This window comes from Haliotis rufescens, unplaced genomic scaffold, assembly GCF_023055435.1.
Source record: "Haliotis rufescens isolate VD_foot unplaced genomic scaffold, xgHalRufe1.0.p SCAF_4, whole genome shotgun sequence".
NCBI classification, from domain to species: Eukaryota; Metazoa; Mollusca; class Gastropoda; order Lepetellida; family Haliotidae; genus Haliotis; species Haliotis rufescens.
The window spans coordinates 17,943,274-17,970,038 of record NW_025964112.1 but is presented as its reverse complement, the minus strand read 5'-3'; the positions used below and the strand labels follow the sequence as shown (position 1 = coordinate 17,970,038).

At 42.0% G+C, this 26,765-nt stretch overlaps 1 protein-coding gene across 2 annotated transcripts in view; it reads right to left on the bottom strand.

The window, feature by feature from the left end:
- LOC124149245 (histone-lysine N-methyltransferase EHMT1-like) overlaps positions 1-26,765 on the bottom strand; it is a 50,672-nt gene that overhangs the window by 11,899 nt on the left and 12,008 nt on the right. For both annotated transcript variants that reach the window (XM_048382498.1, XM_046520702.2), the window contains exons 2-4: positions 15,265-15,446; positions 13,033-13,162; positions 3,954-4,094 (exon numbers count right to left, since the gene is read on the bottom strand). In XM_048382498.1, the coding sequence (XP_048238455.1) occupies positions 3,954-4,094; positions 13,033-13,162; positions 15,265-15,446 (453 nt within the window). The remainder of the gene's footprint in view (positions 1-3,953; positions 4,095-13,032; positions 13,163-15,264; positions 15,447-26,765) is intronic.

Here is a 26,765-nt window from a genome sequence, read left to right as displayed (position 1 = left end):
ATATAATGATAAAAGCTATACTTTCGTTTAGCAATTATGAATAATTCAAAAGGCAAATGAATATATCTACCAGTTGCTATATAGTGATGTTACTGAAGGGGACATTTCTCTGAATTAACTGCAATACTTGATAACTGAGGATCGGACCATTTCACGGACGTCTGGCACATTCAATTGTGGGCCAAATGAGTTTGAATTGACAACTTCCTCAACAGGGGCAGACACAGGGGCATACTCGAGGGCAGATATAGGGGCAGACACAGGGGTAGACACAGGGGTAGAAACAGAAGCAGATACAGGGGAAAATACTGGGGCGGATACAGAGACAGATACAGGGGCAGATACAGGGGTAGAAACAGGGACAGATACAGGGGCGGATACAGGGACAGATATAGGGGAAAATACAGGAGCAGACACAGGGATAGAAAGAGCAGATACAGGGACAGATACAGGGACAGATACAGGTACAGATACAGGGACAGATACACGGGCAGATACAGGGACAAATACAGGGACAGATACAGGGACAGATACACGGGCAGATGCAGGGACAAATACAGGGGCAGATACAGGGGCAGATACAGGGGCTGATACAGGGACAGATACAGGTGCAGATACAGGGGCAGATACAGGCTCAGATACAGGGACAGATACAGGGGTACAGGTGCAGATACAGGGACAGATACACGGGCAGATACAGGGGCAGATACACGGGCAGATACAGGGGTAGAAACAGGAACAGATACAGGGGCAGATACACGGGCAGATACACGGGCAGATACAGGGGTAGAAACAGGGACAGATACAGGGGCAGATACAGGGACTGATACAGAGGCAGATACAGGGACAGATACAGGGGAAGATACAGGGACAGATACAGGGGCAGATACAGGGACAGATACACGGGTAGAAATAGGGGTAGAAACAGAAGCAGATACAGGGACAGATACAGGGGACAATACAGGGGCAGATACAGGGACAGATACACGGGCAGATACAGGGGCTGATACAGGGACAGATACAGGTGCAGATACAGGGGCAGATACAGGGACAGATACAGGGGTACAGGTGCAGATACAGGGGCAGATACAGGGGCAGATACAGGGACAGATACAGGGCAGATACAGGGGCAGATACAGGGCAGATACAGGGGCAGATACAGGGGCAGATACACCGGCAGATACAGAGGCAGATACACCGGCAGATACAGGGGTAGATAAAGGGGCAGATACAGGGGCAGATACAGGGGCAGATACAGGGACATATACAGGGGCAGATACAGGGGCAGATACAGGGACAGGAACACGGGCAGATGCAGGGACATATACTGGGGCAGACACACGGGCAGATACACGGGCAGATACACGGGCAGATACAGGGGCAGATACAGGGACAGATACAGGGCAGATACAGGGGCAGATACAGGAGCAGATACAGGGGCAGATACAGGGCAGATACAGGGACAGATACAGGGACAGATACAGGGACAGATACAGGGGCAGAAACAGGGGCAGACACAGGGACAGATACAGGGACAGATACAGGGCAGATACACGGGCAGATACACGGGCAGACACAGGGGCAGATACAGGGACAGATACAGGGCAGATACACGGGCAGACACAGGGGCAGATACAGGGACAGATACAGGGCAGATACAGGGACAGATACAGGGACAGATACAGGGGCAGAAACAGGGGCAGACACAGGGACAGATACAGGGGCAGACACAGGGGCAGATACAGAGGCAGATACACCGGCAGATACAGGGGTAGATAAAGGGGCAGATACAGGGGCAGATACAGGGACATATACAGGGGCAGATACAAGGGCAGATACAGGGACAGGTACACGGGCAGATGCATGGACATATACTGGGGCAGACACACGGGCAGATAAAGGGGCAGATACAGGGGCAGATACAGGGACATATACAGGGGCAGATACAGGGGCAGATACAGGGACAGGAACACGGGCAGATGCAGGGACATATACTGGGGCAGACACAGGGACAGATACAGGGGTAGAACAGGGACAGATACGGGGGCAGATACAGGGACAGATACAGGGGAGAACAGGGGCAGATACAGGGGCAGATACAGGGGCAGATACAGGGGTATAACAGGGGCAGATACAGGGGCAGACACAGAGGCAGATACAGGGGCATATACAGGGACAGATACAGGGACAGATACAGGGGTAGAAACAGGGACAGATACAGGGACAGATACAGGGACAGATACAGGGGCAGATACAGGGGCAGACATAGGGTGAGATACAGGGCAGAAATAGGGGAGGATACAGGGGCAGACACAGGGGCAGATACAGGGGCAGATACAGGGGCAGATATGGGGTTGATACAGGGTCAGATATAGGGGCAGATACAGAGGCACATATAGGGCAGATACAGGGGCACACTCAAAATTCATGCGCAAAGGCATTAAATATATTTTAAGTTTTAAATGTAAATGTTAAAAGAAAACAACAACGCAAAAGTGATTTCAGATGTATATTTTATATATCATATAAATAGCCAACAGATGGTTATCGATTTTTCAAAAGTGGCATACATCACAGTCATTGACCCAGGTCCCATATGGCACACATCGAACAGTAGGTGAAGGTTATCTGTTCTCAATATCTTGTATGGCATCATTAGAGTGCAAACCTGACTCTTCCCATGGGCATAGTCGTCCCATGGGAAGCAATCAGATCCCGAATTGTGGCCTGGGGAAAGTTCACCCGCTCTGCCTGCAGAGCTTCTGTCAACTGTCGGAGGTTCTGTTCTTGTTGCTTACGTGCTCACAGTCGTTGATCCAGTGCATACCATACATGTTCGATTGGGTTTGAATCTGGAGACCTGGAGGGCCATGGCAGGACCTGGATGTTGTGATTCCTAAAAAAAGGCTGTTGTCAGTCTTGCCGTGTAAGGTCGCGCGTTGTCCTGTTGGAAAATTACGTTCGCTTTTTGCCTAATGGAAAGGGCGTGTGATCGTGTAACGCTGTGGCGTTAAATTTCCCAGAACGTGCACCAAGTCTGTTCTACCAGTGTAGGAGATGGGTGCCCACATCATCACACTGTCACCGCCAAATCTGTCCACTTCCTGTATACAGTTTCGTGCTTGGCGACGCATGTAAACACGACGTCTACCATCCCAACGGCGAAGCATAAAACCATACTTGTCTCCATGGTAATTGTGGTTATACTCTGTTGTCTTAACACCATGGACGTCGCAGCGGACGATGCAGGTCCGTCCAAATGACACCTCGAACTGGTCGTCTTGCGCGAATACCTTCAGCGCGTTAACTGTTCCTCTTCGTCTGAAATCCTACGCAATCCTTGTATTGCAGTAGTTGTAGAGGTGGCCGTGGTGGTTTCTGTCCTGTGCGCTAGTAGTTTTGCGTGGTCGACTGGATCTGGGAAGGTTCCGTGTGTCTGATAACTGTTCGACAGTCTTGTAATGATGCTTCGTGCTAAGTGGAAAACCTGACCACAGCTGATGATGATTGCCATGTTTGCAGTCGACCGATGGCGTTGTTGCATTGGGCTTCCGTGACTAGCGGCATGTTTTTGCTGTTCACTTGCTGTAAGATTGTGACGACATGCAAATGAAAACCCAACTTTGTTATGGCCCAACAAGTGAAGTTGCACGTGCATGTCACGTTGGTGTGTTTCGGCGCCAGGCTCTCACGTGGTTGTGTTTTTGCGATTTGGCCTTCTGTTAACCAAATTTCTACTGTACCTCATTCTTTGAACACACATCAATCCCAATCCATGCAGAAATGACCAATTCATTTTTTGGTACTAATTAGGTATGGATGTCGGCAATTTACGCATATACAAATATACGTACATGTGCTCATAAATCCACGCCGTTTTCATTTGAATGCTAATTTCTGTATGGGGGTATATAATTTTTATGTAAGTTCAAGGAACAAAATGTTTTCCTTACCTGCATACAGTAACAATCTGGCGCAGTCTGTCCGTCCCTGAATAGCTGATTTCATCAAGGCTGTGAATCCCAGTTTATTCTGTTGGTCAATGCGAATAATCTTAAAGTCTTGCAGAAGAATCCGAACAACATCCGTATGACCTGCAATTAAAACAGACCATTAGTGAGTGGGAAATGTTGTTTTACGTCGCCTTCAGCAAATCTCCAGGTATATCTCCGGCATGGAATCTCACCAGCAATTAAATGGTTTATAGCGTTAGCAGCGATCCATTCATTATGGCAACACATGCAGCCACGTAATAATTCAACCTTTATTGGTCGTACCTTACGACACTGGAAACCAATTCTGTCCAAGGGGTCATCTCAATGTTAAACTGCCTATGCATTTCAAGTAAGCCTGAACAAGTTTGTTAGAGAAAGACACAATTCCCGGTTGGCCAAATCACCGGAGGTAGCCCAAAATCATAGTATTTGATGCGCATGGAAAATAGGTACTGAGTGAGTGAGTTTGGTTTATCGTCGCTTTTAACAGCATTCCAGATATATCACGGGGTGTCAGCTTAATGTGGGAGGACATCCCGAAGCGATACAGGCCTGATGCGTTTACTACTTTGGAAAAACCACAGGCATGGCGCTGACAAACCTAGAAACATGATCGGGGCGAAACGGGATTCGAACCCATGATCAATGGTTTCCGGCGTGCATGGCGAATTGCGGCGGCTAAGGCTTCTGGGCCAAGAAATTAGAAATTATGAAGTGAAAATGAACTACGTATGAGTCTACCAAGATACACATTACTGGGAATAATTGGACATAGGCATAGATTTACAGAGAGGAGTAAATACCGAGAAGATGTATGGGGCAATTTCCTTTATGAACAGATCATAATAAAGGTTCGTCTTTGGGATTTGACCATGATCAATTCTTCAGAAACAGCCACATTTCAGAAATCGAGAAACCCCATTGAAATTGGTATCAAAGTAATCCGAAGTGTTTATACAAAATGATATTATTTCATTAAACATGCACACTTGCATGAGTTTGGACACATCGGAAATAAAGATTATTTCAGGGTATTTTCAGGAAGCGTTTTTCTACTATTTGAACACAAACGAATCTTTGCCCGAAGCTGATATTTTTATCAGATGTAGGTGACGACATTATTTACAAATATTGCATGGTAATTTTATACGTCTACCTATTTATCATCCAAAATATATTCCATGAGAGATATTGCTTGGGTGAGATCATCTACGAGATATCACAAGAATACAATTGCACCACAATGCTTTTCATATCATTGTGAGGTGAACGGTTACCATTACGCACGCATCAATCAAATGACATCGATAATCTTTCTAGAACTGAGGGTATTACTGTTTGCATACTAGAAAAGTTGTAAGAATGATCGTGGATGATAAATAGCATCTCATCCGAGTGTATTTTGATATCAAGTAAATCAACACCCGTCGAAAAAGGTTTTAACGACTCGTGTTAATATATTTGATATCAAAAGACACTCGGATGAGATCATCTATTTATGCATTTTAACAACAACTGTTTACTTGTGCCAAAGGATGCAGTGATTTCTGATCAGTATTAATATTATGTTTGACTGATTAATGTCGCCAAACTATGCAAGCACCCATGTATGTCAGACATAGGTATTCGCTAAGTTCCTATTTTACTCTTCTAACACTGGCACAATACATTAGTTCTTCGTAGGGAGTGCGCGCGTGCGCGCGTGCATGCGTGCGTGAGTCAGTGAGTCTCTCTTGAGAACTCCCTTTTTCTTAGAATTACCACCAAACGCTAATTCAAAGCGCTGCCTAATCTTAAAATGAAGCTCATATTATCCTGCAATTGTTAAAGTCCTAACTCAAAGTTATAGCACTAATGTCATGTGCACAAAGAGAACTCTATCATACTGTAGGTCTTCTAAAGAAAACAGGTTTACGCTGCCTAAAAACGCCAAGATCCAGCATTAGGTTTAAATGGTATAATGTCCCGTATTGTAACTGACTTAAAGGGATACACTTAGACGTACGGTCTGATAAAGTGAGTACAGTAATGTCTGTTTGTACGACTGTTTGGAGGAAAAATGTACATGTAAGCAAAGGGCACGGGTATGTTTCCTATATATCCAAGGTTATGATCGGAACGACTATGGGATTCGAACACAGGACTCGGGGATTATGGCAGTTAAGAGACGCACACCTTAGGTCATAACGACAGCCTTAGATCACTGGTCCATCCGTAAAGAACTGACATGACTGACTATCTTGAAACACCAGGGCCCACCTGCACAAAGCAATCTTAGCGCTGTGACTATCGCAAGCCTATGTTAAAGTGTGGGAGTTACGATCATCTTAGCGCTAAGATCGTTTTGTACAAGTGGACCCAGAACCCATATTGCTATGATACTCACAATCCAACTGTACAATCCAATTACAGAGAAACAAGTATTGTTTGCAGCAAAGAACATTATACATATATTTGTAATCTACACAACACATAGAATACATATAGCATTTATCTGCGGTCAGAATTATCTGGATGGTGGTGACTGAAGCCGGAACCAACCAGATATTAGTAATCATATCTGGCTTTAAAGCCTATTCGACCTTCTTGTACATGATTTTAGATACGTACAAGTCTAGCCATCAGGAGGTTTACCATTCTAAATGATTTTATAAGTGGAGCTATTTCCACTCATTATATTCTTCCGAATTAGATTTGATTACTTTAGGAACTGATATGTGACGGCGAATATGGGACCATATATTAGGAAGCGACTGTAAAGGTAACAACTACCAAGACAACAGCTATAATGGGGGTAGAAACTATTGGGAAAGCAACTATTTTGTAAGACACTCTGTGACAGCAACTCACGGGGAAGAAACTATTGGGAAAGCAACTATTGTGTTAGACACTCTGTGACAGCAACTCACGGGGAAGAAACTATTGGGAAAGCAACTATTGTGTTAGACACTCTGTGACAGCAACTCACGGGGTAGAAACTATTGGGAAAGCAACTATTTTGTTAGACACTCTGTGACAGCAACTCACGGGGAAGAAACTATTGGGAAAGCAACTATTTTGTTAGGCACTCTGTGACAGCAACTCACGGGGAAGAAACTATTGGGAAAGCAACTATTGTGTTAGACACTCTGTGACAGCAACTCACGGGGAAGAAACTATTGGGAAAGCAACTATTGTGTTAGACACTCTGTGACAGCAACTCACGGGGAAGAAACTATTGGGAAAGCAACTATTGTGTTAGACACTCTGTGACAGCAACTCACGGGGAAGAAACTATTGGGAAAGCAACTATTGTGTTAGACACTCTGTGACAGCAACTCACGGGGTAGAAACTATTGGGAAAGCAACTATTTTGTTAGACACTCTGTGACAGCAACTCACGGGGAAGAAACTATTGGGAAAGCAACTATTTTGTTAGGCACTCTGTGACAGCAACTCACGGGGAAGAAACTATTGGGAAAGCAACTATTTTGTTAGACGCTCTGTGACAGCAACTCACGAGGTAGAAACTATTGGGAAAGCAACTATTGTGTTAGACACTCTGTGACAGCAACTCAGGGGGTAGAAACCATTGGGACAACAACTATTAGTACAATAGTTTTTGGCTACTGGAAAGCTTGTAGTTTGGCCTTGACACAAAAAAAACTTAGCATTCTACAGGCTTTGTGAACCAGTTATGTTTTTGAAGTAACTGTGCCCATGTATGACATTCTATATACGTAACTATGAGAGTAGAAACTATTGGGACAACAACTATTAGTACAACAACTATTAGGACAATAACTATTGGGGTAGAAACTATTAGGGTAGAAACTATTAGTACAACAACAATTGGGACAGTACCTATTTGGGTAGAAACTATTATATGACAACTATATGCGCACCAATTATTTAGGCAGCAGCTATTGGGTTTGCAACGGTCAGGAAAAAAACTTTGGGGGCAGGCAGCACATACACGAGCAGCAATGATACATGCAAGAATGTTTGGAGTACACCTCTCAGTCTCTATGGTTTTCACCATCTTTTATAGAAGACATATAATCAGGAATACAATTGTTTGCCCTGAGGTAGACGTTCGATGATGTAAGGAAACTTTGGTCATGAATTACTCTAGTGTTAAATTTAAACGTTACAGTTACATACTTTGCTGAACCCAGAAGTAGGAAGTAACTGAAACCTCGGTTAACAAAATCGTCTATGTAATCAGTGTTTTGTACAATGTCGCGCTAGAGACAAATGCCGCGAAGCCAGATCAGGTGACAAGACATTCTTACACTTCATTCACCTCACACGTGCTCTGCCGCGTGATCCGTGATTCGTATCCTGCGCAAACCTGAGCCATTTCATTGTTTTCACAAAGGAAGGCAAATAGCAAGTGATCTGACTTAATTAGATTCCATTGTGTTTACAGTCCTAGAATGTTGACTTTCTTGTAAACCCCTTGCTGAAATTACTGGCTTAATCAAATCTGTCGTTTTCTTCTCAGCTATGAGCATCCCCATTGACGACAAAGTACTAAAACCTAAGGATCCAATCAAAGGGAGTCGCCTTTAAACGTAAATACTTTTTGTTTCCTGGTTTTGAAGTAATGAACATCCCACAAAGCCATTAATTCCCTGTGATCGAGGAACTGACGAACGTATGGACTGAATCTTGAAGGAAGGGTTTATCTGCAACTTATTTCAACTTTAAATGGTTCAGGGGACGGAAAGTTTAAAGTTAGAACATAAATCGGACAAAGTATGGTTGGTGGTATTACTTCAATTGACAGGCTGAAGTAGGAGAAAAGAAATCTTATCGTCATGTTTCTTGTCTGTAGCTACAGCTCGTCTGTGAGTTTGGTTTAATGCTGCTTCTGAACACTTCTTCAGTTAAATCACGACGTGTCAGATTTTGGTGAAACTCCGTGCACATGGATGGTGCTGAATCACAATCAGAGAGGAACTGGGATTCGAAAACATTCAAAGAATCCTTGTAGGCATAAGGGACGCAACTCTGCAGCTTGAATTTGACCGTTTCCCCAATCAAGAAGCATACATTACAAAGTCATTATTATAATTATGTTATGGTCATTTAGGCATTTAGAGGGATAAACCCGGGCCAATTGGCAGCCATAGCAAAATTGTAAGTTTTAAGTAACTCAAACAACACTTTGGTAGCCTGTTGTTTCACATTCAATGATGAACATCAACATATCCGTCAATGTCTCTCATTTAATTTCGTTTCCGGTGTTTTCAAGGAAGCTGTCGATCGAACGATCAATAAATTGCAGATTTTAACTGACACGTGACCATCATACCGGCACACCATACAGCTATCATATTGTTTGTTGTTTAACGCCACACCCAACGAATTTCCAACTATATGACAACGGCCTTAAATAATCGTGTTTGGATAAGACAGTCCAGTGCTCGATATTGTGAGCAACGATCAATGCTGTCGCGGTACGACGACACGTCATTAACCAAGTCACCAACCCTGACCACCCGAACCATTTGGTTGCTGGGGACCCATTCTAACACGGAATGTTCAAAGAGACATCACTGTTAAATCTACGTATATGACTTTTAAATATGTAGAAAAACATGTTTGCGGTACAAATAGCAGTAGATAAGATACAAGCGGCCAAACTCATTCCATAATCATAAGAAATCAAGATTCTGACTTTATCATAAGCACGTGTTTGTGAATCTCTATTAAATAGTGCTCATACCAGGTGTGCGCGAAAAAGTTGAGTATATCCTGTCTCATCGATGGTACCCGTCACAAATACATGCAAAAACAAGTCAAGTGTTCAATTGAAAAAAACACGGAAACAAGTCAAGTTCAAGTCAAAATAGGGAATTGCATCGGCCTTCATTTTGGACAGTGATGAGGATCTTGGCATATCTGAGGCTATTCATAACGTTTTGAAATTTCTGAACGCTTTTGGCCTTGACTGCTGAAACCCCTATTAAGCAACTTTTGAGCAAGAGTTGTATGATGTTCTTTGAAATCTTCTTTGAAAGAGCATGCTCAGCTGTACCTCACAAGTGGTGAAATGTAAACACCAAAGGCTGGAGCTCTTGGAATATTGCTCGACATAAAGGAAAGTTGATCCCTCTTGTCACACAATCTTGTTGATGTTTTTGTTTGCTACTCGGAAACGAGTTTGCCAGGCAACTATGACCTTGATGGTCAGGGCGATATTTGTGTGTCGGTCGGAGATAGAGGAGGTGAACGTCCAGGGGTCGTCTTAATCAATTGGCATCTTATAAATTAACAGAGATAAAATGGTAAGGACTTTGGGATGGACAAAGGAATATTCTGATATATCCATGTACTTTATCTGATATAAGGAGGAAATGATACTCATCTTCTTCTAATTCAAATTATAAAAGCAACATGTATGATGATTGAGCTAAATATAATGTATCTAAAGAAGTAATGACATTGGAGATTTTATGAAGTCAGTTTTAACAAATTTAATTTTTCAAATTATTACACGACTATATAGGTATCAGGTGAATGAAGTCTTCATTGATGTATTCCACCTGTTGCATGCTTGTGAAAGGTTAAATCTTTAAAACAAAACACAGTATGAATAATATATCCATTACGTTTCATAACAAGCATACAAAATAATCTTCATGTTACAAAAAATCTTAAAACTATTTATTTGAAAACTTACGCTGAAATAACTATTTTTCCTTTTGCAAAATATTATTACAAATTCATGAATATTTCCAAATTTCTCATATTAATACAAAAAAGTGCTGAAAGAGATAGAAATGGGAACAGGGGATTTAATGTTTCAAAAAGTTCAGGATTATTTGGAAGATAACTAGTTGTCTTCTCTCCCGGCGACGATAAGGTATCTGTAACCACTGACGTGTTTCGTGTTAATGGCTTCACGGCTAGATGTGTCGACCCGTTGTACGCAGAACGGTATTTAAATAGGGGCGATTTCGCATCAGGACAGTGATAAATGTATCAGTAATGCTGATTCAGCAGATCACGCGGTATAAAGGAAATTATGAAGACGCCAAGCTGCAATTAGAGGCCTTATATCTAATGTAACAATTATTTATAACCACCCTGTTTTTGAGTGAATAACCGAACGTTGTCTCAGGCCGTCGTCTGGCATATACCAGCTATAGCACGGCTTGGTAAACCAATGGTTAATAGCATGGAAATGGGATGTGATAACATACAATCAGTCAGATCGCAGCTTGTAACCATAGTTACGATCATAATGTTAGTCGTCTCTTGTGACACACATGAGGTACTTGCATCATGTTGTTCACTAGAATCCCCTTGTGGTCTTTATATCTGACTGGTTATTTGACATTGTAGGTTGCCTGGACGTTTTTATGTCTCCATAAATTCCTTTTTATATCTTGTAACGATTAAACGGCATTGCCGAATGAAGTTGAACAATATTCCAAATAAATTCAATGTTGTCAAAACATGAATCAATTATGATTACTTGGAACGATGAGATATTTTGGTTAAAATACTCAAATATCGTATGGTCCTTACATAAGTGAGTGAGGGAGTCAATGAGTATGGTTATACGCATCTTCCCGAGGCAAGGGAGTTAACTGACTATCAAAGTCCAGTTTTCACCCTTGCCGAACTAGGCTGGTATTATGGAGTTACATTTTGGCTGGACTAACGAGTCTATGCATAGTCCAATCAAAATCGCGCAACGAAATCGAAATCCGGTTCGTAAACTGTCGTGCAGATTTCGGTCGATTGGAGGATTTGCAAAGCAGATGTACCATCAACTCGGTGTCAGATATTTTACAAATCTTTTGATGTTTTTAATCAAGGTGATCAAGTGATTTGATGCACTTCGCGATGTAAGACCCGTTTTATCACAATATAGATCTTGAGTTTTGATTAGATCGTCTTGACTGGGCGCCGCCATTTTGTTTGAAGCAAATGCATGTAATACGAGAGGTGGAATTTGAATAGTCCATAGGAGAGGCTTAGAAGGGACATAACTGATAATAACCACTGGTGGCGCTACGATCGAGCCCAGGAATTCCAGCCTAGTTCGGCAAGGGTGGGAACTCGACTTTTAAAGTCAGTTAACTCTCTTGCCTCTGTAAGATGGGTTTTACGCCACTTTTAGTAACTTTCTAGCAATATCACGGCGGGCACACCAAATGGGCTTCACACATTGCCCCCATGTGGGTAATCGACATCCTTGCATGTACTAATGGTCTAAAATAATATTTTTTGGTGTTTCAGCTTTGGAATGCATAGATAATGCATCTCTTAAGCACGCCAAGTCCCAACCGACTTACAATATCCTGGCTGAATTGCAAAACGTCAATATATGCTATGATAATAAGGTTATTCCTAAAAAATGAAGATAATAGTGATAATTTAAATCCAATCAGGTTCTCCGTCTCCATTTTTCTCTTCAGGAAAGTGTTGATATAGTTGTTAATCAATGACTGCCGTTGACTGCAAAACTGATCAGTTGGTAAATGTGATAAGATGACTACTGACATCAGGACGCAAGAGCTATGTGTATTACGTATATAATCCTATTTACTCAATAAAGAGCAATTATTTTGCAAGGAAATGGCAGGAATATATTTTCAACACATTGTGCTTACATAAGACCTCCCATTAACGCATGATTGCAGCTGAGTTATCATGCAAATGACTTGTTTGTTTGTTTGTTGTTTAACGCCGCACACAGCAATATTACAGCTATATGGTGGCGGTCTGTAAATAACCGAGTCTGGACCAGACAGTCCAGGGATTGACATCATGAGCAACGATCCACGCAATTGGAATACGATGACATGCATCAACCAAGCCAGTGAGCCTGACCACCCGATCCCGTTAGTCGCCTCTTACGACAAGCATCGTCGCCTTAAATGGCAAGCATGGGTTGCTGAAGACCTATTCTACCACGGATCTTCACAGATCTCATACAAATGAAATCCGACCATATGTGTGACTATTAAACCAAAAAAAGTGCCAATAAAAGTCGTATTGCGAAAACACAAACATAAGTCGTAAGATAACACCATACCTGCTTGAGAGCTGAATATTAGAGGGGTATTTCCTTCCTTATCCGGTATATTTGGATCCACTTCCGGTGTTTCTACGAGCATGTCAAGGACTGGGACGATGCCATGAGAGCACGTGTAGCTCAGCCCTGTCTGAAATCACATGATCATATTTGATTGGATGATGAAATGCTGTCAATTCTGAAATGGGTCGGTTATTCTAACCGGATCTCACGTTCATAGAATCATTGAGATAATAATTCAGATACAAACGATGTCCCCTTTTCTTGGTATTTACGACAGATAGACAACTATACACATAGGTACACCCACAGACACACGTACATACACACACACACACACACACACACACACACACACACACACACACACACACACACACACACACACACACACACACACACACACACACACATCAAACACACACAAACACACACATACACACAAACACACACACACACAAACACACACACACACATACATCACTGTAAAATGATATAACTTGTAGTATATTTCTTTTTGTTAGAAATTCCTTTAAGATGAGTTCCTACGATTCCAAAGTCAAATGATTGGTGTACAGAAAATGATTATCAAAAGTGGAATAATAATTAAAAAATTTTTTATCCGGTTGAGTCTTAACTTTTAGTTTTAATCGGAGATGTGTATTACCCAATTTGTTAAAATTACTCTTAACGTTCAATTTCAGCATAAATAAAATATCGTTAACGTCATTGCCCTTGACAAAAAACATCACGCGTAACAAAAATAATGATCACCAGGAAACACATGCAGCACAAAAGATGTTGCTTTTTCGATACAAAAAAAAAAAGATTTCAAGAAATAAACTTGGTTTCTTTTGTCAAAGCAACCCAATTACGTTTCAGGAAATCGTGCAATTTGTTTGGCACAACGTAATTCGTTTCGACACGATCAGACAGGGAGGTCAAGGACACTGTAAGACCGAGTCACGGTGACCCTTTGAGAAGACAGATGAAGCCTTTCTTGCAAGACCGTTATCAGTATTGTCTGTGAATAATATTTCAGAATGATTTTAACAAAAAACAGCGATGACCACCAGTAAGATGAAAGGTGCTGTCATCATTGTACGCGTAGCTATGTATTCGTTGGGCTTCACAGAAGATGGAGACAAACGATGTTTACAGTAACGTAGCAACATCTGTTGCGGCCGGTACAAGGGAGATAAAACACAAACGAATGTACAATAAAACCCCGTTAATCTGGACGGTACCGTTCCTGATGATCCGTCGGGATTAACACATGTTCAATTAATCGTATGTACGTATGTCCCGTTAATCATATATGTTAAGTCAATGTGTAAAAAGAACTTTCGAAAAGGCAGTTTACAAAACTCCTCAATATTTCAGTCATTTGAAAAAGATGACTGAAAAACTGTCCATATATTATATTAAGATACAGAATTCAAAACATTTTGATGTTGAATTTCATTACAAAGTGACTGAAAATGAGAGGATAAAAATAAAATGCTTTTCCTTCTAATTCGAACATAATTAGTCCATTATGATGTTTTTAAGCCCATATAAAACATTCTCAATAAACAAACTTAATAATTTTTAGTCAATCTGTCAAAGAAACGGACGGATTTTTCAGTCATTTTATGAAAATGACAAACATAATTCGGCTTTTTGTAAATTGCCTAAGAGAATTACATTGACTGTTTTTAAACGTTGACTGTAACATAGACATTGCCAGCATAAGTTGCCTTGAAGGTGAGTTTTTCGGACCACACTCCGACGCAGTGATGACTTCAACAAGCTAATTTGCATATCACGTGATCGAACTTTTCTCTTGCTTGTGAACTCACGCCTTTATTCTGAAACCCTAGCAGTCCGATCTCGCGGCAGCAGTTCAGTGCGATTGAAATTCCCATCGCTGGCTGATCACAATTTGACTACCAAACCGAAAAATAAAAAATATAATATTATATTTATCCTTGTCGACGTAACACTCGAACCCATCAGAATTCTAATTAAGCAAAAGCAACCAAGGGAGACAGTTTCAGCTAATGACCTAACCTGCTCAATTACTGACACGAAAGTGTAAATAAAAATCTATTTTATTTCATTTCAAACCCAGCATGCGACCCAAAAATAGACAAGATAACAAGAAACACAATTACTTCTGTCTGCCCTAAAGTGAACACACAACTAAACACAAACGATATTCCTTGACATTCGTGTCGACAAAAAGCTCACCCGTCCAGATCTGTCTCTTTCATTGATTTCCTCTTCTGTCGGGTTCTCGTCCAGGATAGCCTGAACCGCCTCGATATCCTGCTCGATGCATGCTTCTAGGAACGTAAGGTCCTCGTAGCCGTAGGAAGAGCCGTAGTAGGATCCTTCGTCGTCGTCAGCATCCATCTTAATATCATGTACCTCTGCAAGAAACAGTGGATCGTCAGGAAAAAAACCATATCATTATTCACCTCGCCCAGACACTCGTCAGAATCTAAACGCTTTTTTCTCCAATGAAGAATCACAAATAATTATTTTTATTTTTATTATTCTTGTAAAACCCTTGAAGTGAAATGGGTCAGAGACAGACGTTGATTAAGAAAATCAAATAATCCTCCCACCACAAACAAATTGTAAAAGGGAAAAAAAGTCGGAACCAGTTTTGGGGACCTTTTTTCTCTCTCATCATAAACTCTTCACATCAATAGTTAAGGGCCTCCGCCGTTGTGGCTTCCCATACACTATAACCTATGACGTTCTTCATTCTGCCTCAGGACACAAATGTAGTGTTAATGCCAGTGATATATGACTATGGTGCTAATCATAATAGACATTATGGTGCTATTACCACGTGGAACCCTTGCTGTTGGGTTTACTGTAGGCTGTAGTGTTTCCTTCATGTGACTTCGACCAACATGTGACAATGTACATGTACGTAGTGTCAAGGTGGATTTTGAATATTCTTTAATGTATACCCTGTAGGATGAAATGGTAATGTGATTGTTAACCTTCTTGTGCCTAAAAGGCAGCTTGGGTTGTACACTCTCAAAGGAGCTGAGAATGTCCATTGACCGGGGTAATAGTGTAGCGCGTTGAGCATGGTGTGGATTTGGTGCAGTATACATATGCACATTATATGCACATAATAGTATTTTGATGAATATTAACAGCACATCGCATACAATACGACGAAGAAGAGGCACATGTCAGAAAAAGCCACTAGCCTATGAAGACAGCACTTTTTTCATACCCTAGGTGTATAACCAGTTCAATCCGAATCAGCAATCACACCTGGCATGTGCAGGCACCCATCCACTTACCCACCAGCGTTACTGCGCCGTCATATAGCTAGACTATTGCGAGTGCGGTGTTAAAAAACAATAAACAAAGAAACGATACAGAACTTAGTATTATTTGTTGTCTGTGTGCTTCAAAAACTTTTGCGTTTTGCAGAGTTGAAACAGTGAGTCCAGCTTAACAGTATTTCCGTTGTATTGAGACATGATAGGTAAGCTCAACAAAAGTAAGCCGGGTCTTTGACGTATACCACTTTGGTGAAACCCACCCCAACAAGGATGTGACGCTGAGTAGCCAGATGTCAATTGGGGCACGCAGACACACAGGCACACAGACAAACAGAAACTTCCACGCGCGAGCGCACTTTCGCATCTGCCTCCAATAAACATCACTGCCATTAACCACAACAGACGACAAGAAAACAGTCAACAAACCCGTTTCTTGAGAGCCCTCTGAATTGGGTGGAATGGAACTTTGTGCTCGGAACGCCATATTTTTGGATGAACGGCGACTTGCCTTTACGATTAATGATTGTGATCAAAACGTTTGCCTGAGCGTTAGGGACAACGTCATCTCCAATAGCAACACCATGTCACCTTGGTAATATATGTAGTATTTCACACAATGTACGTATTTTTAAGTTTTTTATTTTAGCAGTTTGATGGTTGATTATACACTTCCAACGTCATGACATACAACCCTTGATATAGAGGGCCATCATCACGTGTCCAGCTGACGCTGATGACCACTGTCCTGCTGAATGCCTAGTGTGACCGGTCAATAGTTAGTAATTACCCAGTAAGACCACGGATACAGGGACACTTTATAAGGCCATGATTGTACTATACCCAGCAGCTGCCGATCAACCTTTAATTCTAACTGACGCGGCTGTCCAAAAACAAACGGTTACATAAAGTCGGTTAAAACGTCAAACAAGGTATTAATTGATGAATATTGTGTATGTGTGGCTAATGTCATCTATGTCATCACGAATATTTATGTCATCACGAACACGTGCGTCACCACGTACATCTACGTCATCACGAATACTTATGTCATCACGAACACGTGCGTCACCACGAAAATCTATGTCATCACGAACATGTGCGTCATCACGAACATCTATGTCATCACGAACATGTGCGTCATCACGAACATGTACGTCGCCACGAACATATATGTCATCACGCACATTTATATCATCACGAATATTTATGTCATCACGAACATTTATATCATCACGAATATTTATGTCATCACGAATATTTATGCCATCACGAACACGTGCGTCACCACGAGCATCTATGTCATCACGAATAGTTATGCCATCACGAACACGTGTGTCATCACAAAAAAAACTTTGTCGCCATTGTAAGCTGACAACTATTTGTAAGTCTTGGTTTCTATTAAATAGAAGTTTTCATTTCTTTGGATGGCTTTCGTTCCAGTGGTGAGTACTCTTAGGTAGAAAAATGGCAGTTCTTTATCGGTAGACTTGCAGTAACATCCCTTTAGGGTTTTCACCAGGTCCCCATTTAAAAATAAATATTAAAAAATGTATGGATGTAAAATAGTAGTGCTACAATCGCAACACTATTGCAAAAATAGTAGTCCTTTATTGGTAGACTTATTGCAACATTCCTTTTCGGGTTTTACCAACTCAAACCGCTTATCCTCTGAATCCTCTGGCATATAATCGGTTCCTACGAACACAAGGATGTAGTGCATTTGAGATCTCCGTGTATCCCCATATTGGCTGAGTAAAATACTGAAACTCGAAACCAAACATGTTCAGTAATATATAATCTCTCCAACGGAATAAATGCAAGATATAGTAAAGAATGTTTACTTTCGTAGTTTAATGGGGTGGTTCACTAATCTCAAGTCTGCATCTGTAAAGGATTCGACAGTATCCCGTCGTGGAGAATACCGATAGGAAATGTCGACACACAACAAGGCTATAAATCCTGGGTGCGGGCAATGATTAGGTTTCTGCCGTAACCACACATCATAACTTCAGAGGAATGGGGACGGTCGGAATTTATCTCATGGTAACACCTGTTTCACCTTATCGCAAAGTGTGAACTCTCAAACGCAATTAAAGTTAAAGATACAAAAGTACCGTCATTTCATATAAACGCTTGTCACATCTGTGGAGTTCACACCAGATTCTATGTCGTTCTACAAGGGTTGATTTTGTTTTTTCCCCGTTTATTTGTTTTTAAACGCGGTATTCAGCAAAATTCAAACTGTATGGGGTGGGCTGTAAATATTGACTGGAACAGACAACCCAGGGATTCATATTTCGAGTAACAATAAACGCCGCCGGGGTACGATAATATTTAATCGACCAAGTAACCGAGCCTGACCATCAGCTCAGTTGCCTCTTTCGAACAGCACAGGTTGCTGGGGTCCAGTTCCTACCCGGAGTCTCCAGTGGCGGGGTGTAAATAGCAATAGAAGACCAAACTGTTTGGACGTACACTGGCCTTGGGTCATTGTGTGGTCCTCCTAGCAAGCATGTTCTCGTAGCAAGTTCAAATTATGAATAATATCTACATTATCTGCCTGCTTATTCAAATAGTACGCTATACCTCTATCCTGCAGTTAAAGGTTACCCTGGATACACAGACAAGGACTCGTATTGTACTTTAAAAATTTTTTTCCTGCAAATGAGAACAGGATCGTGGAGCATAGTAGAAACTCTTATTTCACAAACGTTGTTTTAAAGACTCTGCAATATTTCCGACATACATCCAGATAAATAACCCATTCACCTGATCTTCTTAACATGCATAAGAATTGCAGATCACATGATTCAGGTTTAGTTCACAAGTCGAGCGGCCAGTAACATAGCTGTGAAATTGACGTACATGAGGATATGATTGAGATTATTTGGGAAACGTTCGGAACAAGCGATGCCTCATCACACCGAAGACCCTGGTCCAATTGTCAACATGGCTTGAAAGTATAAAGCCAATTTTGAGCGTTGGAATAATGCCAAAAATTTCACCGCAATCCTTACACGTACCACAATATTCAGTGATAAACTAAAATATTGGTATTATGTCAGTTTCTGAGAGACATCGATATCTATATATTACTTTTAAATGGTCCTCCAATAGGACATTACGCACCCAAGAGCCTTGTCGGGAATTGGGAGCATTGTCGGACTTGTCGTCTTCAAAATACCATGTGACATTTTTTCTATTTCAAACGTCACCTTTCGAAATGGGAACTGGAAACAGAATAAGTGACTCGTATATATTTGGAAGTCGAAATTTTCCGACAAGGCTAAGAAATCTTTGGTATGAAATTATCTACTCAGCAATGATAATTAACAGCACATCAACAGACGTTTGATAAACACGACTGTTGCAGTGTCTCACGTTGTGATATTCATGTCAGCAAGTTTGCGGTAACCCTTCTCATCTAAATTTACACGTGATGCGTAACATAGGACCAAAACGCATGTTAGAGATACAGTGATTTGGAAGAAAGCCCTGTCTCCAAAATATATGAAATAAGTAACAAGAAATATAAACCTAATGATTTTTTCACTTCTCGTTACTGGTGTGGGTTCCCAATAAATTAAAGACCTCCCGGAAGCATTTTAGAACTTCTTGTAAATATAATGCCGGAGAATTACGAGTCTCGATTATTCCACCGGGCGTAAAAGGCAAAATGGCGTTACATTTATATCAGTGAATCGCTGAAACTCGATGATGACACCAGGTGTCTGCGAAAAGGGTAAGCATGTAAATGGTAAACATCGTTCCAAATCTTAATTTTGTAGCAGTAGCACGGTTGAATGTTTACGGTGATGTAAGATAGTAAGTACAGCTTTACAAATAAGATGGAAAGTGTTCCAGTCTATGACACAGTCAAAGTTCTGCCTTTGGGATTTCCGGACCCTATCTCCCTATCAATTAATCCAAAAAAACATAGTTTTACCCAAGAGGCACGTGAAGCTCTAAACTGGTTTGTTTATCATGGGTCAAAAGAGTAAATGACACCTTATGAACAGACTTTAAGCCGTCTATAAAACAGATGACTACGTATTCATGTGTTTATTTCCCAATACCAGGACGCCACTCCGTTATAATGTGAATTAAGTAGACGTGAGGCTACATCGGGTATTAACGGCACCATATGGGGAATCAATGGTAAACACTCCCTCTCGCCAAGAGTATTCACCCTACAAGCAAAAATCAATCAAAATAGACAGTTTTGTGGGAAAAGCAAATATTTTTCCAACCCTATTGGAATCACTGCAGTTGATCTTAACCTGTACTCGACAATCTTGGAAGTAAATGGCGGGTCCCTTGGCAGTTGTCAACATGAGATGACCTCTACTTTAGAACCTGTTCGTGTCAAACCTTCGACGTTGATGATAATCAGGTGAAGTAAATATACCCTTGAGACTTCAATACGTAAAGGTGATAGGTCGAATGGTTTAAAAAGACTGTAATGATCGTTCTCGGTCACTTTATAACAAAACCAAGGGAATAGCTTTTTATCAAGATTGTATTTCCTTGAGTGATGTATATGGAAACTTTCCGAATCAATATTACCCAAATGGTAATCTTCGGATAATGCTTGTTGCGAGAGAAAATTACCTCTGTATTTCCTGACGAGTGCTGTGGACATGGTGAATTCATTCACACAGAAATATCCCACGCTACATCGTCACTCTTGAGCTAGATTTACGGCTTTGATTTGCATAGGAGACTGAAATTTCATTACTGCAAAAAACAACTGATCTCCCAAGACATTCTATTTGAACAAATCAAACCTCAATGATGGGGCATCTGGTGTAATAAACATATTTGATGATTCATATCAATATGTGCCAGTAATTTGTTAAAAAGGCATTTTGACACTTACAGTCCTTGTGATCGGCCGGTGTTAGGTGCACAAGATTCTCCTGTTGGAAGCAGAACAAACTTCAATCAAATGAGGTTTTCAAGAGATTACTGGGTAGAATATGTCCCTAGTATCACATGTTTCGACGTGGCGGTGACACAACTGTTACGTGATGAAAACAGTAGATGGAGCTCGTTTTGTGATGGACCTTAGTGTATACCGCTCCAGCTGGTATCGGAAATATGTCTAGTTTGTTATTTCATCATACGAACGTGGAAAATGATCTCGACAGTTACGTGTACGTTTACGTGGGATATATTTATCGTACGTACTCAAGTTGTCGCAAACCAGTTTATTGTTTGTTTTATGCCGCGTTAAGCAATATTCAAGTCATCAAAACTGTGTTTCGAACATTTACAGGTGAGGTGAAATGGGATTTAAAAGAGGCAGGAAAAACTCCCTCACTTGCTGTCAATATACGTTATACACTTTATTCATACAACATTGATCTGATAGTTTATTTGTTTTGTGTAAATAGCATGTCCAATGTAAGCACCCCGCGCATCATGAACCCCCGGTATCTGATTGCCCCCAATTCTCACAGAAACGTGAACAGTCAAATGTAGATAACAATCAAACATGGACAAACAGTCAAACGTGATGAACGCGAAAAAAAAAATTAAAGTGGACAAACAGTCGAACATGGATACACACAATCAAATGTGAACAAACAATCAAACGTGAACAGACAATCAAAAGTGGACAAATAGGCAATCGTGAAACAAACTGTCTAACGAACGATTTCACGTCAGTTACTGCAGTGGTTAGTGGGGACATCCTTTCCCTTGTCCTTCAAAGATTCATGCCTCATGATCACTATTTCATTATGGTGAGCTGAAAGGGTACATTATCAATGTAACAAACTGGAAACATACATCTAGAGGGATATTTAACGTAGGCCAGCGTTATGACAAGAACAGTCAGACTAAATTTGTTAATTTTATGATTCAAAATTGTCAGTCTTTCACCCGAACTGAACAATCAGTTGTATTCAGTCAGGAAACTATCTCCATCCTCAGCAACAGCCGAACAAGGATTATCAAGGGGCAAAATTAGCATATACCTAAAACAATTGGAAAGCTAGGTTCTGAAGCCTCTCAACCTGGAAGACGGTCCCATTGACTGTTGGTGTGTGAATCTAACCATTTGCTGCAACATTAACCAGTAAGGACACCAGTATAAAATGTTTTCGCCCTGTTAAAAGCGACAGTTTCAAGTCATTAACAAAGACTAACCTAAGCCAAGGAAATATCACGTCTGGCGAAAATATAAAGAGGCTGAGCTGTTTCACTCGCTTAATAGAGAGTGGAACTACAAAGAAAAAGAGCAACATCGATTTTCAGTCCCATCGCGGAAATTGAACCAGAAACTGTACCGGCAGTGTGTCCATCCAGTTCAGAAGGTCCAACAACATCGGAAAGACATTTCGTTCAAACCTGGGCAACGGAAAATATCTTTGATATCTGCTGGAATTTAAAAAAAAATGTCCTCATGTTATACCCCCAAAATGTATGTTGTGCTTGTGGTGAGATGGACCAACTGTGTGGCGCGGTATCCGTGTGTATGTGGTGCTTGTGGTGAGATGGACCACCTCTGTGTTGCGCGGTGTTCGTGTGTATGTGGTGCTTGTGGTGGGATGGACCCTCTGTGTGGCGGGGTGTTCGTGTGTATTTGGTGCTTTTGGTGAGATGGACCCACTGTGTTGCGCGGTGTTCGTGTGTACGTGGTGCTTGTGGTGAGATGGACAAACTGTGTTGCGCGGTGTCCGTGTGTATGTGGTACTTGTGGTGAGATGGACCACCTCTGTGTGGCGCGGTGTCCGTGTGTATGTGGTGCTTGTGGTGAGATGGACCATCTCTGTGTGGCGCGGTGTCCGTGTGTATGTGGTGCTTGTGGTGAGATGGACCACCTCTGTGTTGGAGCGGTGTCCGTGTGTATGTGGTGCTTGTGGTGGGATGGGCCCTCTGTGTGGCGGGGTGTTCGTGTGTACGTGGTGCTTGTGGTGAGATGGACCAACTGTGTTGCGCGGTATCCGTGTGTTATGCCGTGCTTGTGGTGAGATGGACCACCTCTGTGTTGCGCGGTATCCATGTGTTTGTGGTGCTTGTGGTGAGATGGACCACCTCTGTGTGGCGCGGTATCCATGTGTTTGTGGTGCTTGTGGTGAGATGGACCACCTCTGTGTGGCGCGGTATCCATGTGTTTGTGGTGCTTGTGGTGAGATAGACTACCTCTGTGTGGCGCGGTATCTGTGTGTTATGCCGTGCTTGTGGTCAGATGGACCACCTCTGTGTTGCGCGGTGTCCGTGTGTATGTGGTGCTTGTGGTCAGATGGACCACCTCTGTGTGGCGCGGTGTCCGTGTGTATGTGGTGCTTGTGGTGAAATGGACCAACTGTGTTGCGCGGTATCCGTGTGTTATGCCGTGCTTGTGGTGAGATGGACCACCTCTGTGTGGCGCGGTGTTCGTGTGTACGTGGTGCTTGTGGTGAGATGGACCAACTGTGTTGCGCGGTATCCGTGTGTTATGTTGTGTTTGTGGTGAGATAGACCACCTCTGTGTTGCGCGGTGTCCGTGTGTATGTGGTGCTTGTGCTGAGATGGACCACCTCTGTGTTGCGCGGTGTCCGTGTGTATGTGGTGCTTGTGGTGAGATAGACCACCTCTGTGTTGCGCGGTGTCCGTGTGTATGTGGTGCTTGTGGTGAGATAGACCACCTCTGTGTTGCGCGGTGTTCGTGTGTATGTGGTGCTTGTGGTGAGATGGACCACCTCTGTGTTGCGCGGTGTCCGTGTGTACGTGGTGCTTGTGGTGAGATGGACCAACTGTGTTGCGCGGTGTCCGTGTGTATGTGTAGCTTGTGGTGAGATGGACCACCTCTGTGTTGCGCGGTATCCATGTGTATGTGGTGCTTGTGGTGAGATGGACCACCTCTGTGTGGCGCGGTATCCATGTGTTTGTGGTGCTTGTGGTGAGATAGACCACCTCTGTGTGGCGCGGTATCTGTGTGTTATGTCGTGCTTGTGGTGAGATGGACCACCTCTGTGTGGCGCGGTATCTGTGTGTTATGCTGTGGTTGTGGTGAGATGGACCACCTCTGTGTTGCGCGGTGTCCGTGTGTATGTGGTGCTTGAGGTGTTTGTGGTGAGATGGACCACCTCTGTGTGGCGCGGTGTCCGTGTGTATGTGGTGCTTGAGGTGTTTGTGGTGAGATGGACCACCTCTGTGTGGCGCGGTGTCCATGTGTATGTGGTGCTTGAGGTGCTTGTGGTGAGATGGATTTACGTGTGACAGGTTGTAACATTTTTAAAGACAGAATATTAAAACTGTAACTGCTTCAAGACATACGATTTCTGTCTACAACAGTGAACAATGAAACAATGTTTAACTCAAATACAGCACAGCACACAACAAACAGAAGACAGCACAGTTTAACTTTCCTAGGCTTAATGTATGGATTCAATTACATGATCATTGAAAGTGGTAACTGCATTCCCTTCTCAAAGCGATTACTGTGCTGCTATTGTCAAGCTAATGTCATTTTTAATGACATAAGCACATGACTCATACATCAGAATGTGACGTTGTTTGTTTCATGACTGTGAATGTTTTATCACACCAATCGGCTCCATGACACTCTGAACATCCGACAAGAGTTTGGCCCCAAGCATTTGGAGTTAACAAAACTTCACATCACGAAGGGCTCTACAGTTCGCTGCATGATTTATGAACCGCTGCCATCAGGATCAAGTCCCATAATAAAACCGTCAATGCACCATGGTTCGACAGCTCCATACTCTGGGGACTCTCCAATATATATATTTTCATATCCAATGGAAATCCCTACATAAAGCATAGTCGATTGTACGACCCCGACTCTAACAGTAACATGTGTCTATGAATCAGTAATGATATCAGGTGTTCGCGAAAAGGTGAGCGTATCCTGCCCCACCGGTGGCACCCGTCACAAACACAAACACCTGAAAAAGCATGGGAACATATGGTACAAGTCAAAATAGGGAGTTGAATCGGACATCTTTTTTGTGTGACTGAAGCGTGAAATTTGGAAATGTCCTCCACATGTCTACCATAAACCTTTTTGAAAGCTTTACTGAGGCCTTGAATGTTGTAACCTTGATCAAACAACTTCTGAGCACGAGTCGTATGACGCTGTTTGAAATCTTGGAAACAGCGCATGCTCTATTATATCTCAAACGTTGTGAAATGTAGACACCAAAGGCTGGAGCTGCTGGAATATTGCTCGACAGGCAGGGAAAGTTGACTATTGGAAAGTTGAAGTCATCCCTCTTGTCAGTCTTGTGGAGAGTATTTTTTCACTCAGAATCCTTATGCATGGATCTAAATATGAAACAGATGAGGCGGTCTCACTGGTCTCCTTTATTTCTAGTTCAACGCCAATTGGCGATTTTCCTAAATCAAACTGGCTACGGGAAATGTCACAAACTATCTTTTAGCTGGCATTACATCCCAACTCACTCGAGCGAACAATGTACTCCTTATAGCCTACAGGTCCTCACAATATGTACATTACCATATAACTTGTCATCACGAGTGCTGGTCCGATGGCAAATATCCGGACAAAACAAAGTATTACGAGTCACCAAAACGCTGACACCTTACCCAGAGCCACAAACGATATACAGATACAGCAATATCCGTTGAAGGTCTAATATGCTGTTGACAGTAGGGACAGGGCGAAGACGAGGTCAAATTGCTTGATTAAATGCCACGGGAAGATCGATACGGAATTACCCTGATCTCCCGACTCCAACTTAACCATGTGTTTTACGCCGATGAGACGGATGCCAATACGCCACCGTATCCTCTTCTTTGAAGTCACAGATAAAATGGTATTACCTTCGGCATGGAGAAATGATATTTGTGAGTTACTATATTAACCACTGGCTATAGTAGCCGACTAACGTTATATCCTAGATCAGCCTCGGATGTTCTGTATTTGATATTCTTTGAAGTCTGCGCACACAAGGGTGTGGGTAATTCAAATACTCCTTTAACATGTGTGAACAGATATTTCCAACACACTGAAACAGTTCTGATTCTTCTCTGTCGAGCAAGGCAGACGGTATCTACATTATGAAGAGCTTTATTGATACGTGAGATAGACCTTGATCGATATTTCTGATGGTATCTTAAGATGCTAAATCAACCAGAATTTAATTAATTCATGACATGGGAAGCTCTGGAAGTATTTACAATCAGCCAGTAGTATAACTGTAATAAATCACATTTACTGAACACAGAATCAGTACTCACAGGTCAGAGATGGTTTATCAGTCTAACAACAGAGTAATACTGAACCCAGATTCCAATTATGTGCCACAAGCTCACGTTGGATCCCATCGATCGTCATATACGTACTATCCTTTTACAGTATTGTATTTACAATCGTTGAGGTGATTCATTTGCTTGCATTTAAATCACCCTGTTCCATCATTGTCATTTCACCAGAGGCAAAATCTGTTTTGATGACATTGAAGT